Raw genomic sequence first — 13,535 nt, forward strand, 5'->3', positions numbered from 1 at the left:
TGTATATAGGACCTGTTGTTAGTAACAGTCTGTTGTTACCTGTATATAGGACCTGTTGTTACCTGTATATAGGACCTGTTGTTACCTGTATATAGGACCTGTTGTTACCTGTATATAGGACCTGTTGTTACCTGTATATAGGACCTGTTGTTAACTGTATATAGGACCTGTTGTTACCTGTATATAGGACCTGTTGTTACCTGTATATAGGACCTGTTGTTAGTAACAGTCTGTTGTTACCTGTATATAGGACCTGTTGTTACCTGTATATATGACCTGTTGTTACCTGTATATAGGACCTGTTGTTACCTGTATATAGGACCTGTTGTTACCTGTATATAGAACCTGTTTTTACCTGTATATAGGACCTGTTGTTACCTGTATATACCTGGACCTGTTGTTACCTGTGGACCTGTTGTTACCTGTATATAGGACCTGTTGTTACCTGTATATAGGACCTGTTGTTACCTGTATATAGGACCTGTTGTTACCTGTATATAGGACCTGTTGTTACCTGTATATAGGTCCTGTTGTTACCTGTATATAGAACCTGTTGTTACCTGTGTATAGGACCTGTTAGTAACAGTCTGTTGTTACCTGTATATAGGACCTGTTGTTACCTGTATATAGGACCTGTTGTTACCTGTATGTAGGACCTGTTGTTACCTGTATATAGGACCTGTTGTTACCTGTACATAGGACCTGTTGTTACCTGTACATAGGACCTGTTGTTACCTGTATATAGGACATGTTGTTACCTGTATATAGGACCTGTTGTTACCTGTATATAGGACCTGTTGTTACCTGTATATTGGACCTGTTGTTACCTGTATATAGGACCTGTTGTTACCTGTGTATAGGACCTGTTGTTACCTGTATATAGGACCTGTTGTTACCTGTATATAGGACCTGTTGTTACCTGTATATAGGACCTGTTGTTACCTGTATATAGGACCTGTTGTTACCTGTATATAGGACCTGTTGTTACCTGTATATAGGCCCTGTTGTTACCTGTATATAGGCCCTGTTGTTACCTGTATATAGGACCTGTTGTTACCTGTATATAGGACCTGTTGTTACCTGTGTATAGGACCTGTTGTTGCCAACAGTCTGTCGTTAGTAACATGGCGAAGTCCTCTACAATAATGTTAGTGTGTTTCTTTTTCAGCGACGACTAGATCCACTTCTGTGAGCGAGAGTACTCCCAGAGACCAGAGGTCAGTGCAGCTCTGTTTTACAGAGTCAAGAAAACACTCTATTGGTTGTATTTCTATCTATCTGTTGATGCAGCTCTGTTTTACAGAGTCAAGAAAACACACATCTCTATTGGTTGTATTTCTATCTATCTGTTGATACAAGTAACTGCCTAAATTAGAGTAAAAATGCTTATAAATAAATGAGGGATACAAAGTATATTGAAAGCATTTGTTTCCACGCAGGTTTGTTCTCCTGAGTTAAATAGGTAATGGACATCCCATCATGCTTAGGGTCATAAAAACCGCCCAGTTGCCCAGATATTTTGGCAACATAGAAGAAGAGATCTCAGTGACTTTGAAAGAGGGTTCTGAAAGGAGCATAGGGGGTTTAAAGTGTGTGTGTGTGTGTGTGTGTGTGTGTGTGTGTGTGTGTGTGTGTGTGTGTGTGTGTGTGTGTGTGTGTGTGTGTGTGTGTGTGTTTCCACCACCATAAATAAAGGAATGTATCCTGAACAGTTTCATCCCTCCACTTGAGTTCCAGACTCTTGGAGAACCGATGCCAAGGCACATTGAAGCTGTCGGCTCACGGTGGCCCAATTAAAGGGAAGGTTTAAAGGGTAGGTAGCATAAAGGGTGGCCCAATGCCCTATTAAAGGGAAGGTTTAAAGTGTAGGTAGCATAAAGGGTGGCCCAATGCCCTATTAAAGGGAAGGTTTAAAGGGTAGGTAGCATAAAGGGTAGACCAATGCCCTATTAAAGGGAAGGTTTAAAGTGTAGGTAGCATAAAGGGTGGCCCAATGCCCTATTAAAGGGAAGGTTTAAAGGGTAGGTAGCATAAAGGGTGGCCCAATGCCCTATTAAATGGAAGGTTTAAAGGGTAGGTAGCATAAAGGGTGGCCCAATGCCCTATTAAAGGGAAGGTTTAAAGTGTAGGTAGCATAAAGGGTGGCCCAATGCCCAATTAAAGGGACGGTTTAAAGGGAACCACATGTAACATACGGTTTCGCATCAAATGTCCCAAAGTTACACCTCACTATTCTATTATTCTTCGTGAGAAATGAACAAAACCATGTCGAAGTCATGTCTGTAAACATGGAGGACCCAGCAAGGCCTTTTCCCTATACAGGGAAACACCAACAGAAGGTAAACATGGAGGACCCAGCAAGGCCTTTTCCCTATACAGGGAAACACCAACAGAAGGTAAACATGGAGGACCCAGCAAGGCCTTTTCCCTATACAGGGAAACACCAACAGAAGGTAAACATGGAGGACCCAGCAAGGCCTTTTCCCTATACAGGGAAACACCAACAGAAGGTAAACATGGAGGACCCAGCAAGGCCTTTTCCCTATACAGGGAAACACCAACAGAAGGTAAACATGGAGGACCCAGCAAGGCCTTTTCCTATACAGGGAAACACCAACAGAAGGTAAACATGGAGGACCCAGCAAGGCCTTTTCCCTATACAGGGAAACACCAACAGAAGGTAAACATGGAGGACCCAGCAAGGCCTTTTCCCTATACAGGGAAACGCCAACAGAAGGTTGACTTCAAATGTAACACTTGAAAATTAAAACCGAAAGTGTTTGCACTCGTGACTACTGGTTTCCATTTCCTGCCAAACCTACAGTTAGGTAGATAGATTCCAGATGTCAGCGAAGTACTAAAGCCAAGGTGGAAAATGTTGCAAAACTCCCATAGCCTACTTCAGAGAAAATGCTGAGAAGGTCCCCCCCCATCCCCCCAAATAAAAATAGAACGCAGATGAGGAACTACACAATTAGAACAAGCAGGTATCCTTTTCAAAAGTGCATTGTGGGTCGTTTAAAAAAATATATATATATCTGGAAATAAATATGTTAATAACCCCAAAACATAACTATGTTTGTAGTTATAGGTAGTCAGACGGTGACCTGAGTCTTTAACCACACTGTGTTGTTATATAGGTGAGTAAAAACTCATGTTTCCTACTCGCGGTTGGAACTGGTTCAGGGAACAACGTAAAAACAGGAAATTACTAAAATTATTTGAGGAACCGAATCAGAACCAGAAACTAAAGGGATCTATACTGTTCCGTGACAGAACCGTTATTGTTTTAAATCATGGGAACCCATAAATAACTCTCTTACTTTCCAGGCATTTTATTTTCAGTCCCACAGAACTCGTAACAACGTGCCTCTGCTCTCACTCTGTCAGGCAGAATCTCATTCCAGCGTCTGTCTGCCAGCTGGAAATCCTTGCTTGTGTGTACGTGTGTAGGCGACCTGCCCCTCCCCCTCTGAAGCCTAGTCTACTGTAGCCCCTCCTCCTTTGAAGCCCCTCCCCCTCTGAAGCCTAGTCGACTGTAGCCCCTCCCCTCTGAAGCCTAGTCGACTGTAGCCCCTCCCCTCTGAAGCCTAGTCGACTGTAGCCCCTCCCCCTCTGAAGCCTAGTCGACTGTAGCCCCTCCCCTCTGAAGCCTAGTCGACTGTAGCCCCTCCCCTCTGAAGCCTAGTCGACTGTAGCCCCTCCCCTCTGAAGCCTAGTCGACTGTAGCCCCTCCCCTCTGAAGCCTAGTCGACTGTAGCCCCTCCCCTCTGAAGCCTAGTCGACTGTAGCCCTTCCTCCTCTGAATCCCTCCCCCTCTGAAGCCTAGTCTACTGTAGCCCCTCCCCCCGACTCTGAAGCCTAGTCTACTGTAGCCCCTCCTCCTCTGAAGCCTAGTCGACTGTAGCCCCTCCTCCTCTGAATCCCCTCCCCTCTGAAGCCTAGTCGACTGTCGCCCCTCCTCCTCTGAATCCCCTCCCCTCTGAAGCCTAGTCGACTGTAGCCCAGTCTACTGTAGCCCCTCCCCTCTCTGAAGCCTAGTCTACTGTAGCCCTCCCCTCTGAAGCGTAGTCTACTGTAGCCCCTCCCCTCTGAAGCCCCTCCTCCCCTTCTGAAGCCAAGTCTACTGTAGCCCCACCCCTCTGAAGCCCCTCCTCCTCCTACACTGGTCTGTCCATAGTGACTGGCTGTACAGTGAGTATGTTTGTCTGTCATTGTGATGCTTAATGACTTTCCTATACAGAAAAAAAAACAGATTTCAAAAGGGACAGAACTATAAATACACCGGTACTTGTTGGGGTTCAGAACCGGTACAGAACAGTAGAACGGAACCCAAAAAAATAAAGGTTCTGTTAAGGAAAATAATCATTTGGGTGCCAACCCCTGTTTCCTTTAATTTGGCAGTTATCTGTATATATCTTTATTTTCTATTTCTCTATCAGGTTGATATCCTCTCTATGTTGTCCTAGCTCTATGATATGATATCCTCTCTATGTTGTCCTAGTTCTATGATGATATCCTCTCTGTTGTCCCAGCTCTATGATGATATCCTCTCTATGTTGTCCTAGCTCTATGATGACATCCTCTATATGTTGTCCCTGCTCTATGATGACATCCTCTCTATGTTGTCCTAGCTCTATGTTGTCCTAGCTCTATGTTGTCCCAGCTCTATGATGATATCCTCTCTGTTGTCCCAGCTCTATGATGACATCCTCTCTATGTTGTCCTAGCTCTATGATGATATCCTCTCGGTTGTCCTAGCTCTATGATGACATCCTCTCTATGTTGTCCTAGCTCTATGATGACATCCTCTCTATGTTGTCCTAGCTCTATGATGACATCCTCTCTATGTTGTCCTAGCTCTATGATGATATCCTCTCTGTTGTCCCAGCTCTATGATGATATCCTCTCTCTGTTGTCCTAGCTCTATGCTGATATCCTCTCTCTGTTGTCCAAGCTCTATGCTGATATCCTCTCTATGTTGTCCTAGCTCTATGTTGTCCTAGCTCTATGTTGTCCTAGCTCTATGCTGATATCATCTCTATGTTGTCCCAGCTCTATGATGATATCCTCTCTATGTTGTCATAGCTCTACGATTATATCCTCTCTATTTTGTCCCAGCTCATGCTCATGTCCTCTCTATGTGTTGTATCTCTATGCCAGGCGTCCAGAGATAACCATCCTTTCAGCAGAGCCACTAGTGTCTAATACCTGGTTCCCCGGGGCTTCTGGGGGATTCCCTCCTGCTCCTCCCCCCGCCGCTCAGATCTGGGGCAGTACTATACCTCCTACTATACAGGTAACTAACCCTCCTCCTCCTCTTCCTCCCACCACTGATCTGGGGCAGTACTATACCTCCTACTATACAGGTAACTAACCCTCCTCTTCCTCCTCCTCCCACCACTGATCTGGGGCAGTACTATACCTCCTACTATACAGGTAACTAACCCTCCTCCTCCTCCTTCCTCCCACCACTGATCTGGGGCAGTACTATACCTCCTACTATACAGGTAACTAACCCTCCTCTTCCTCCTCCTCCCACCACTGATCTGGGGCAGTACTATACCTCCTACTATACAGGTAACTAACCCTCCTCTTCCTCCTCCTCCCACCACTGATCTGGGGCAGTACTATACCTCCTACTATACAGGTAACTAACCCTCCTTTTCCTCCTCCTCCTCCTCCCACCACTGATCTGGGGCAGTACTATACCTCCTACTATACAGGTAACTAACCCTCCTTTTCCTCCTCCTCCTCCCACCACTGATCTGGGGCAGTACTATACCTCCTACTATACAGGTAACCTCCCACCCTCCTCCTTCCCCCTCCTCCTCTTCTTCCTCCCACCACTATGATCTGGGGCAGTACTATACAGGTAACTAACCCTCCTTTTCCTCCTCCTCCTCCTCCTCCCACCACTATGATCTGGGGCAGTACTATACAGGTAACTAACCCTGAATGTTGGTTTCTTATATTATAATGTGAGTAGCAACAGGGACTATTATAATCACATCACATTGTGATGTCATGATGTGGGACAAAAGTATCTTTATCCGGGGGGGGAGGGGTAAAAGGGAGAAAAACCATGGTATATCACAGTGTTTTATGATAATCACGATAGACTAAGGTTGACATCGCCCCAACCCTAGTAAAAACCTGTCATGGTTTTCAACCCCTCTTTAAATTTATCCCTGACACACTTTGGGGTCGATCGGATGACTTGCAGTAATCTTGTGGTCTTTCGGATGTGAGTCATGAATAGTTTTGTTGACAATTTTGTTTTGCTCCCGGGCTCTTCCTCCCTGGCTCTTCCAGCCTCCCCCTTCCTATGATGAGGTGATTAGAGAGAAGAGACAGGAACAGGATCAAGTGTTGCCTTCCTCCTCCTCACCCCTACACTCCGTCTCCACGACTACCATCGCCACGCAGACTGACACCGGTCCAGAATCCTCAGTTCCAACCCACAGTCACGCCCCAGTCCAGAGAGGCTCAGTGGGTAAGAGAGGGGGAGGAGTGGGCGGAGTGGGCGGAGAGGTTGACAGCACATAGTCTATTAATCAGTTCTTAGAATTCTGTTTTGGTCTGTGGAGTTCTAGATTAGTTCAATGTTGAGAGGCTGTTTTTGGAATCCAAAATCTGACATTAGGTCAAATTCATCCGACTTGTACTGGTGCTTGTTGCTTCAATGTGTGAATTGGTGTTTGTTTGTAGCCACCAGAGCTCCAAAACCTCCCAGACCTTCTTTCCCCTTTATATCCAAACCTGATAACACGCCGGCGCACGTTGATGACACAACGGGAGCTGCTACTGCTACTGTCGACCCTCCCTTCTTCCTAGAAGACAGTCCTGCACTACACACGCACACTCCGACCAGCAGACACAGCGAGGACACCAGACCAGCAGCGTTTCACAGTGACCTCTTGACCTCTGATCCTTTCTCACCTCTGACCTTTGCCTCTGGCAGCCAAACCGACCAATGGGTGCAGTCCTCCTCGGTCCCACCCCCTCATTCTACTGTTGCCTTGACAACTCCCTCCTCCCCTCCTCTTCTTCATAACCGGCCCAGACCACACCCTCGCACGAAGAATAGCCTTCGACCAATCAGGCGAGAGGTCAAGGTTCAGACCCTGGTGAGGCTGGGACAGACAGAAAGGGAGGTCACAGAGAACCAGGAAGTGAGGAATCAGGAGGGGAAGTACCTTCAGGAGCTCCTGGACGCCTTCAGCTCAGACGATTGGGGCTTCCCTGATCACCATAGCAACGACAACAGAGAGAGCGACTCGGAAGAAGAAGAAGAGGAGGAAGATATGAGTACACTGAGAGCCAGGATACAAGCCTTCGAGCAGCAGCAACAGGCAGAGGACCACGGTATCCATGGAGACAACGGCGCGTCGCTAGGGCGGGGGAGACCTGAACCCCGTCACCGAGTCCAGCCCCCGTCCAAACCGGCCCCTCCCATCGCCCCTAAACCCTCCCTCGCAACTAAGACCTCCTGCAAAGAAGTCTGGCAAGGAGGAGGCTCGGTGGCAAGCGACGTGAACTTGACTGTTGATACAACCACCACACAGCCCAAACCCAGTGACCCCTCTCCCAAACCCAGTGACCCCTCTCCCAAACCCAGTGACCCCTCTCCCAAACCCAGTGACCCCTCTCCCAAACCTATTAAGACCACCTCAAGTACCCCTGTCCCTGCCCTCAACCCTATTGTCCCAATACCTGCACCCCGACCCCTGCTCCCTAGAAAGCCCCCCTCTGAACCCCAAAGACCAGACCGCCAGGCGAGGCAGACAGAAGGGACCCCCCCAATTCCCTGTCCTCCTCCCAGACCTCCAGTAGCACCCAGGACTAAACCCTCCGTAGACCTCCACAGCACCAACACTAAACCCTCCGTAGACCTCCACAGCACCAACACTAAACATTTCGTAGACCTCCACAGCACCAACACTAAACCCTCCGTAGACCTCCACAGCACCAACACTAAACCCTCCGTAGACCTCCACAGCACCAACACTAAACCCTCCGTAGACCTCCACAGTACCAACACTAAACCATCCGTAGACCTCCACAGTACCAACACTAAACCAAGTGTTGCTCAGAAGCCCACTGCCATGACGTCATCCGGTCGAGCGAGTGGTAAGTGTGTGTAAAGCAGCACTAAGCTACCTATGATGTGTTTTGATAAGTGTGATAGCCTGCTAGCCGAGAGGTGCGATAGCCTGCTAGCCGAGCGGTGCGATAGCCTGCTAGCCGAGAGGTGCAATAGCCTGCTAGCCGAGAGGTGCGATAGCCTGCTAGCCGAGAGGTGCCATAGCCTGCTAGCCGAGAGGTGCCATAGCCTGCTAGCCGAGAGGTGCCATAGCCTGCTAGCCGAGAGGTGCCATAGCCTGCTAGCCGAGAGGTTTTCATCAAACATGGTGGGGGTGGAGGGCCTGCTAGCCGGAGGTGTGTGTGCAGAGAGAGGTGCGAGCCTGTCATAATTTGTTACGCAACCCACCATGTGGAACCAACAAAATTGCCATGATTGTGTGTGAACAGCCCCTGGTGTGGGTGTGTATTATTCAGCTTCAGTTTGAAAACCTCAGTTATGCCACAGGAGGTTGGTGGCACCCTAATTTTGGGAGGATAGGCTCGAGGTAATGACTGGAGTGGAATGAGAGGAAATGGTTTCATATACAGAGCAGAAATGTTCACACCTTCTTCCACATGTTGTTCTTGTCACTGGCCTACACACACACACACACACACACACACACACACACACACACACACACACACACACACACAACCCCACATGTCAAAGTGGAATTGTTGTTTAGAAAATATTTACAAATCAATCAAAAATGAAAAGCTGTTTTTGAGTCTTAACTATTCAACCCTTTTGTTATGGCTTATTTTTTTATATATATTATTATTATATATATTATTATTATATATATTATTATATATATTATTATTATATATATTATTATTATATATATTATTATTAATATATTATTATTATTTCATATATTATTATTATATAATTATTATTATATATATTATTATTATATATGTTATTCTTATTATATATATTATTATTATATATTATTATTATATATATTATTATATATGTTATTATTATATATATTATTATTATATATATTATTATTATATATATTATTATTTATATATATTATTATTATATATTATTATTATAATATTATTATTATATATATTATTATTATATATTATTATTATATATATTATTATTATATATATTATTATTATATATATTATTATTATATATATTATTATTATTATATATATTATTATTATATATATTATTATTATATATATTATTATTATATATATTATTATTATATATATATTATTATTATATATATTATTATTATATATATTATTATATATTATTATATATTATTATATATTTATTATTATTATATATATTATTATTATATATATTATTATTATATATTATTATTATATATTATTATTATTATATATATTATTATTATTATTATTATTATATTATTATTATTATATATTATTATTATATATATTATTATTATTATATTATTATTATATATTATTATTATATATATTATTATTATATATTATTATTATATATTATTATTATTATATATTATTATATATATTATTATTATATATATATTATTATTATATTATTATTATTATATATTATTATTATATTATTATTATTATATATATTATTATTATATTATTATTATTATATATATTATTATTATTATATATATTATTATTATATATATTATTATTATATATATTATTATTATTATATATTATTATTATATTTATTATTATATATATTATTATTATATATTATTATTATTATATTTATTATTATTATATTATTATTATTATTATATTATTATTATTATATATTATTATTATATTTATTATTATTATATATTATTATTATTATATTATTATTATTATTATATTATTATTATTATATTATTATTATTATATATATTATTATCATATATATTATTATTATTATTATTATATATATTATTATATATATTATTATTTATATTATTATACATATTATTATTATATATTATTATTATATATATTATTATTATATACAGTGCCTTGCGAAAGTATTCGGCCCCCTTGAACTTTGCGACGTTTTGCCACATTTCAGGCTTCAAACATAAAGATATAAAACTGTATTTTTTTGTGAAGAATCAACAACAAGTGGGACACAATCATGAGGTGGAACGACATTTATTGGATATTTCAAACTTTTTTAACAAATCAAAAACTGAAAAATTGGGCGTGCAAAATTATTCAGCCCCCTTAAGTTAATACTTTGTAGCACCACCTTTTGCTGCGATTACAGCTGTAAGTCGCTTGGGGTATGTCTCTATCAGTTTTGCACATCGAGAGACTGACATTTTTTCCCATTCCTCCTTGCAAAACAGCTCGAGCTCAGTGAGGTTGGATGGAGAGCATTTGTGAACAGCAGTTTTCAGTTCTTTCCACAGATTCTTGATTGGATTCAGGTCTGGACTTTGACTTGGCCATTCTAACACCTGGATATGTTTATTTTTGAACCATTCCATTGTAGATTTTGCTTTATGTTTTGGATCATTGTCTTGTTGGAAGACAAATCTCCGTCCCAGTCTCAGGTCTTTTGCAGACTCCATCAGGTTTTCTTCCAGAATGGTCCTGTATTTGGCTCCATCCATCTTCCCATCAATTTTAGATAACTTTTCTGTACTCTCTGGACTTAAACCTAATTATGATAAGTGTACAATATTACGTATTGGATCTTTAAAAAATACAACTTTTACATTACCCTGTAGTTTACAGTGGGGCAAAAAAGTATTTAGTCAGCCACCAATTGTGCAAGTTCTCCCACTTAACAAGTTGAGAGAGGCCTGTAATTTTCATCATAGGTATATTTCAACTATGACAGACAAAATGAGCAAAAAAAATTCAGAAAATCACATTTTAGGATTTTTAATGTATTTATTTGCAAATTATGGTGGAAAATAAGTATTTGGTCAATAACAAAAGTGTACTTTTTATTTAATTTTTACTTTAGTTTATCATAAAATATTTTCTTAAACTCAATTTCTTGAACTGCATTCATTGTTGGTTAAGGGCATTTACATTTACATTACATTTAAGTCATTTAGCAGACGCTCTTATCCAGAGCGACTTACAAATTGGTGCATTCACCTTATGACATCCAGTGGAACAGCCACTTTACAATAGTGCATCTAAATATTTTAAGGGGGGTGAGAAGGATTACTTTATCCTATCCTAAGTATTCCTTAAAGAGGTGGGGTTTCAGGTGTCTCCGGAAGGTGGTGATTGACTCCGCTGTCCTGGCGTCGTGAGGGAGTTTGTTCCACCATTGGGGAGCCAGAGCAGCGAACAGTTTTGACTGGGCTGAGCGGGAACTGTACTTCCTCAGTGGTAGGGAGGCGAGCAGGCCAGAGGTGGATGAACGCAGTGCCCTTATTTGGGTGTAGGGCCTGATCAGAGCCTGGAGGTACTGAGGTGCCGTTCCCCTCACAGCTCCGTAGGCAAGCACCATGGTCTTGTAGCGGATGCGAGCTTCAACTGGAAGCCAGTGGAGAGAGCGGAGGAGCGGGGTGACGTGAGAGAACTTGGGAAGGTTGAACACTAGACGGGCTGCGGCGTTCTGGATGAGTTGTAGGGGTTTAATGGCACAGGCAGGGAGCCCAGCCAACAGCGAGTTGCAGTAATCCAGACGGGAGATGACAAGTGCCTGGATTAGGACCTGCGCCGCTTCCTGTGTGAGGCAGGGTCGTACTCTGCGGATGTTGTAGAGCATGAACCTACAGGAACGGGCCACCGCCTTGATGTTAGTTGAGAACGACAGGGTGTTGTCCAGGATCACGCCAAGGTTCTTAGCGCTCTGGGAGGAGGACACAATGGAGTTGTCAACCGTGATGGCGAGATCATGGAACGGGCAGTCCTTCCCCGGGAGGAAGAGCAGCTCCGTCTTGCCGAAGTTCAGCTTGAGGTGGTGATCCGTCATCCACACTGATATGTCTGCCAGACATGCAGAGATGCGATTCGCCACCTGGTCATCAGAAGGGGGAAAGGAGAAGATTAATTGTGTGTCGTCTGCATAGCAATGATAGGAGAGACCATGTGAGGTTATGACAGAGCCAAGTGACTTGGTGTATAGCGAGAATAGGAGAGGGCCTAGAACAGAGCCCTGGGGGACACCAGTGGTGAGAGCGCGTGGTGAGGAGACAGATTCTCGCCACGCCACCTGGTAGGAGCGACCTGTCAGGTAGGACGCAATCCAAGCGTGGGCCGCGCCGGAGATGCCCAACTCGGAGAGGGTGGAGAGGAGGATCTGATGGTTCACAGTATCGAAGGCAGCCGATAGGTCTAGAAGGATGAGAGCAGAGGAGAGAGAGTTAGCTTTAGCGGTGCGGAGCGCCTCCGTGATACAGAGAAGAGCAGTCTCAGTTGAATGACTAGTCTTGAAACCTGACTGATTTGGATCAAGAAGGTCATTCTGAGAGAGATAGCGGGAGAGCTGACCAAGGACGGCACGTTCAAATGTTCACGTGACATTTCACGGTAAGGTTCTATTCGGAGCTTGTGACACATTTAATTTGATTTGAAATTCACCTTTCAGCAGGACAATAGCCTAAAACACAAGGTCAAATATACACTGGAATTGGTTACCAAGACAACCTTGAATGTTCCTGAGTGGACTAGTTACAGTTTGGACTTACATTGGCTTGACAATCTATGGCAAGATTTGAAAATGGCTGTCGAGCTATGATCAACAACGAACCTGACAGAGCTCGAATCATTTTTAAAAGACGAATGGGCAGATATTGTACAATCCAGGTGTGCAAAGTTCTTAAAGACTTATTACCCAGAAAGACTCACAGCTGTCATCACTCTTAGAGACTTACCCAGAAAGACTCACAGCTGTAATCACTCTTAGAGACTTAACCAGAAAGACTCACAGCTGTAATCGCTGCCAAAAGTGATTATAACATGTGTTGACTCAGGGGTGTGAATACTTATTTAAATTTGATATTTATGTATTTCATTTTCAATAAATTAGCAAAAATGTATCTTAAACATGTTTTCACTTTGTCATTATGGGATATTGTGTGTAGATGGGTGAGAATGTTTTCTTTGATCCATTTTGTCTCTAACTTCTTGCCCGTTGTGCTCGTGTCTGCACCCAATAATGTTTGTACCGTGTTTTGTGTTGCTACCATGATGTTGTGTTGTTGTCATGTTGTGTTGCTACCATGATGTTGTGTTGTTGTCATGTTGTGCTGCTACCATGATGTTGTGTTGTTGTCATGTTGTGTTGCTACCATGATGTTGTGTTGTTGTCATGTTGTGCTGCTACCATGATGTTGTGTTGTTGTCATGTTGTGCTGCTACCATGATGTTGTGTTGTTGTCATGTTGTGTTGCTACCATGATGTTGTGTTGTTGTCATGTTGTGCTGCTACCATGTTGTGTTGTTGT

General features: G+C 42.4%; 1 protein-coding gene across 1 annotated transcript in view; it reads left to right on the forward strand.

Annotated features, from left to right (window-relative positions):
- The window catches only part of LOC124008835 (serine/arginine repetitive matrix protein 1-like), a 51,188-nt gene that overhangs the window by 35,165 nt on the left and 2,488 nt on the right, over positions 1 to 13,535 (forward strand). Inside the window, exons 4-7 of the mRNA XM_046320415.1 lie at positions 1,169 to 1,217; positions 5,164 to 5,299; positions 6,316 to 6,496; positions 6,712 to 8,133. Coding sequence (XP_046176371.1) covers positions 1,169 to 1,217; positions 5,164 to 5,299; positions 6,316 to 6,496; positions 6,712 to 8,133 — 1,788 coding nt within the window. The remainder of the gene's footprint in view (positions 1 to 1,168; positions 1,218 to 5,163; positions 5,300 to 6,315; positions 6,497 to 6,711; positions 8,134 to 13,535) is intronic.

This window comes from Oncorhynchus gorbuscha, linkage group LG21 (assembly GCF_021184085.1).
Source record: "Oncorhynchus gorbuscha isolate QuinsamMale2020 ecotype Even-year linkage group LG21, OgorEven_v1.0, whole genome shotgun sequence".
NCBI classification, from domain to species: Eukaryota; Metazoa; Chordata; class Actinopteri; order Salmoniformes; family Salmonidae; genus Oncorhynchus; species Oncorhynchus gorbuscha.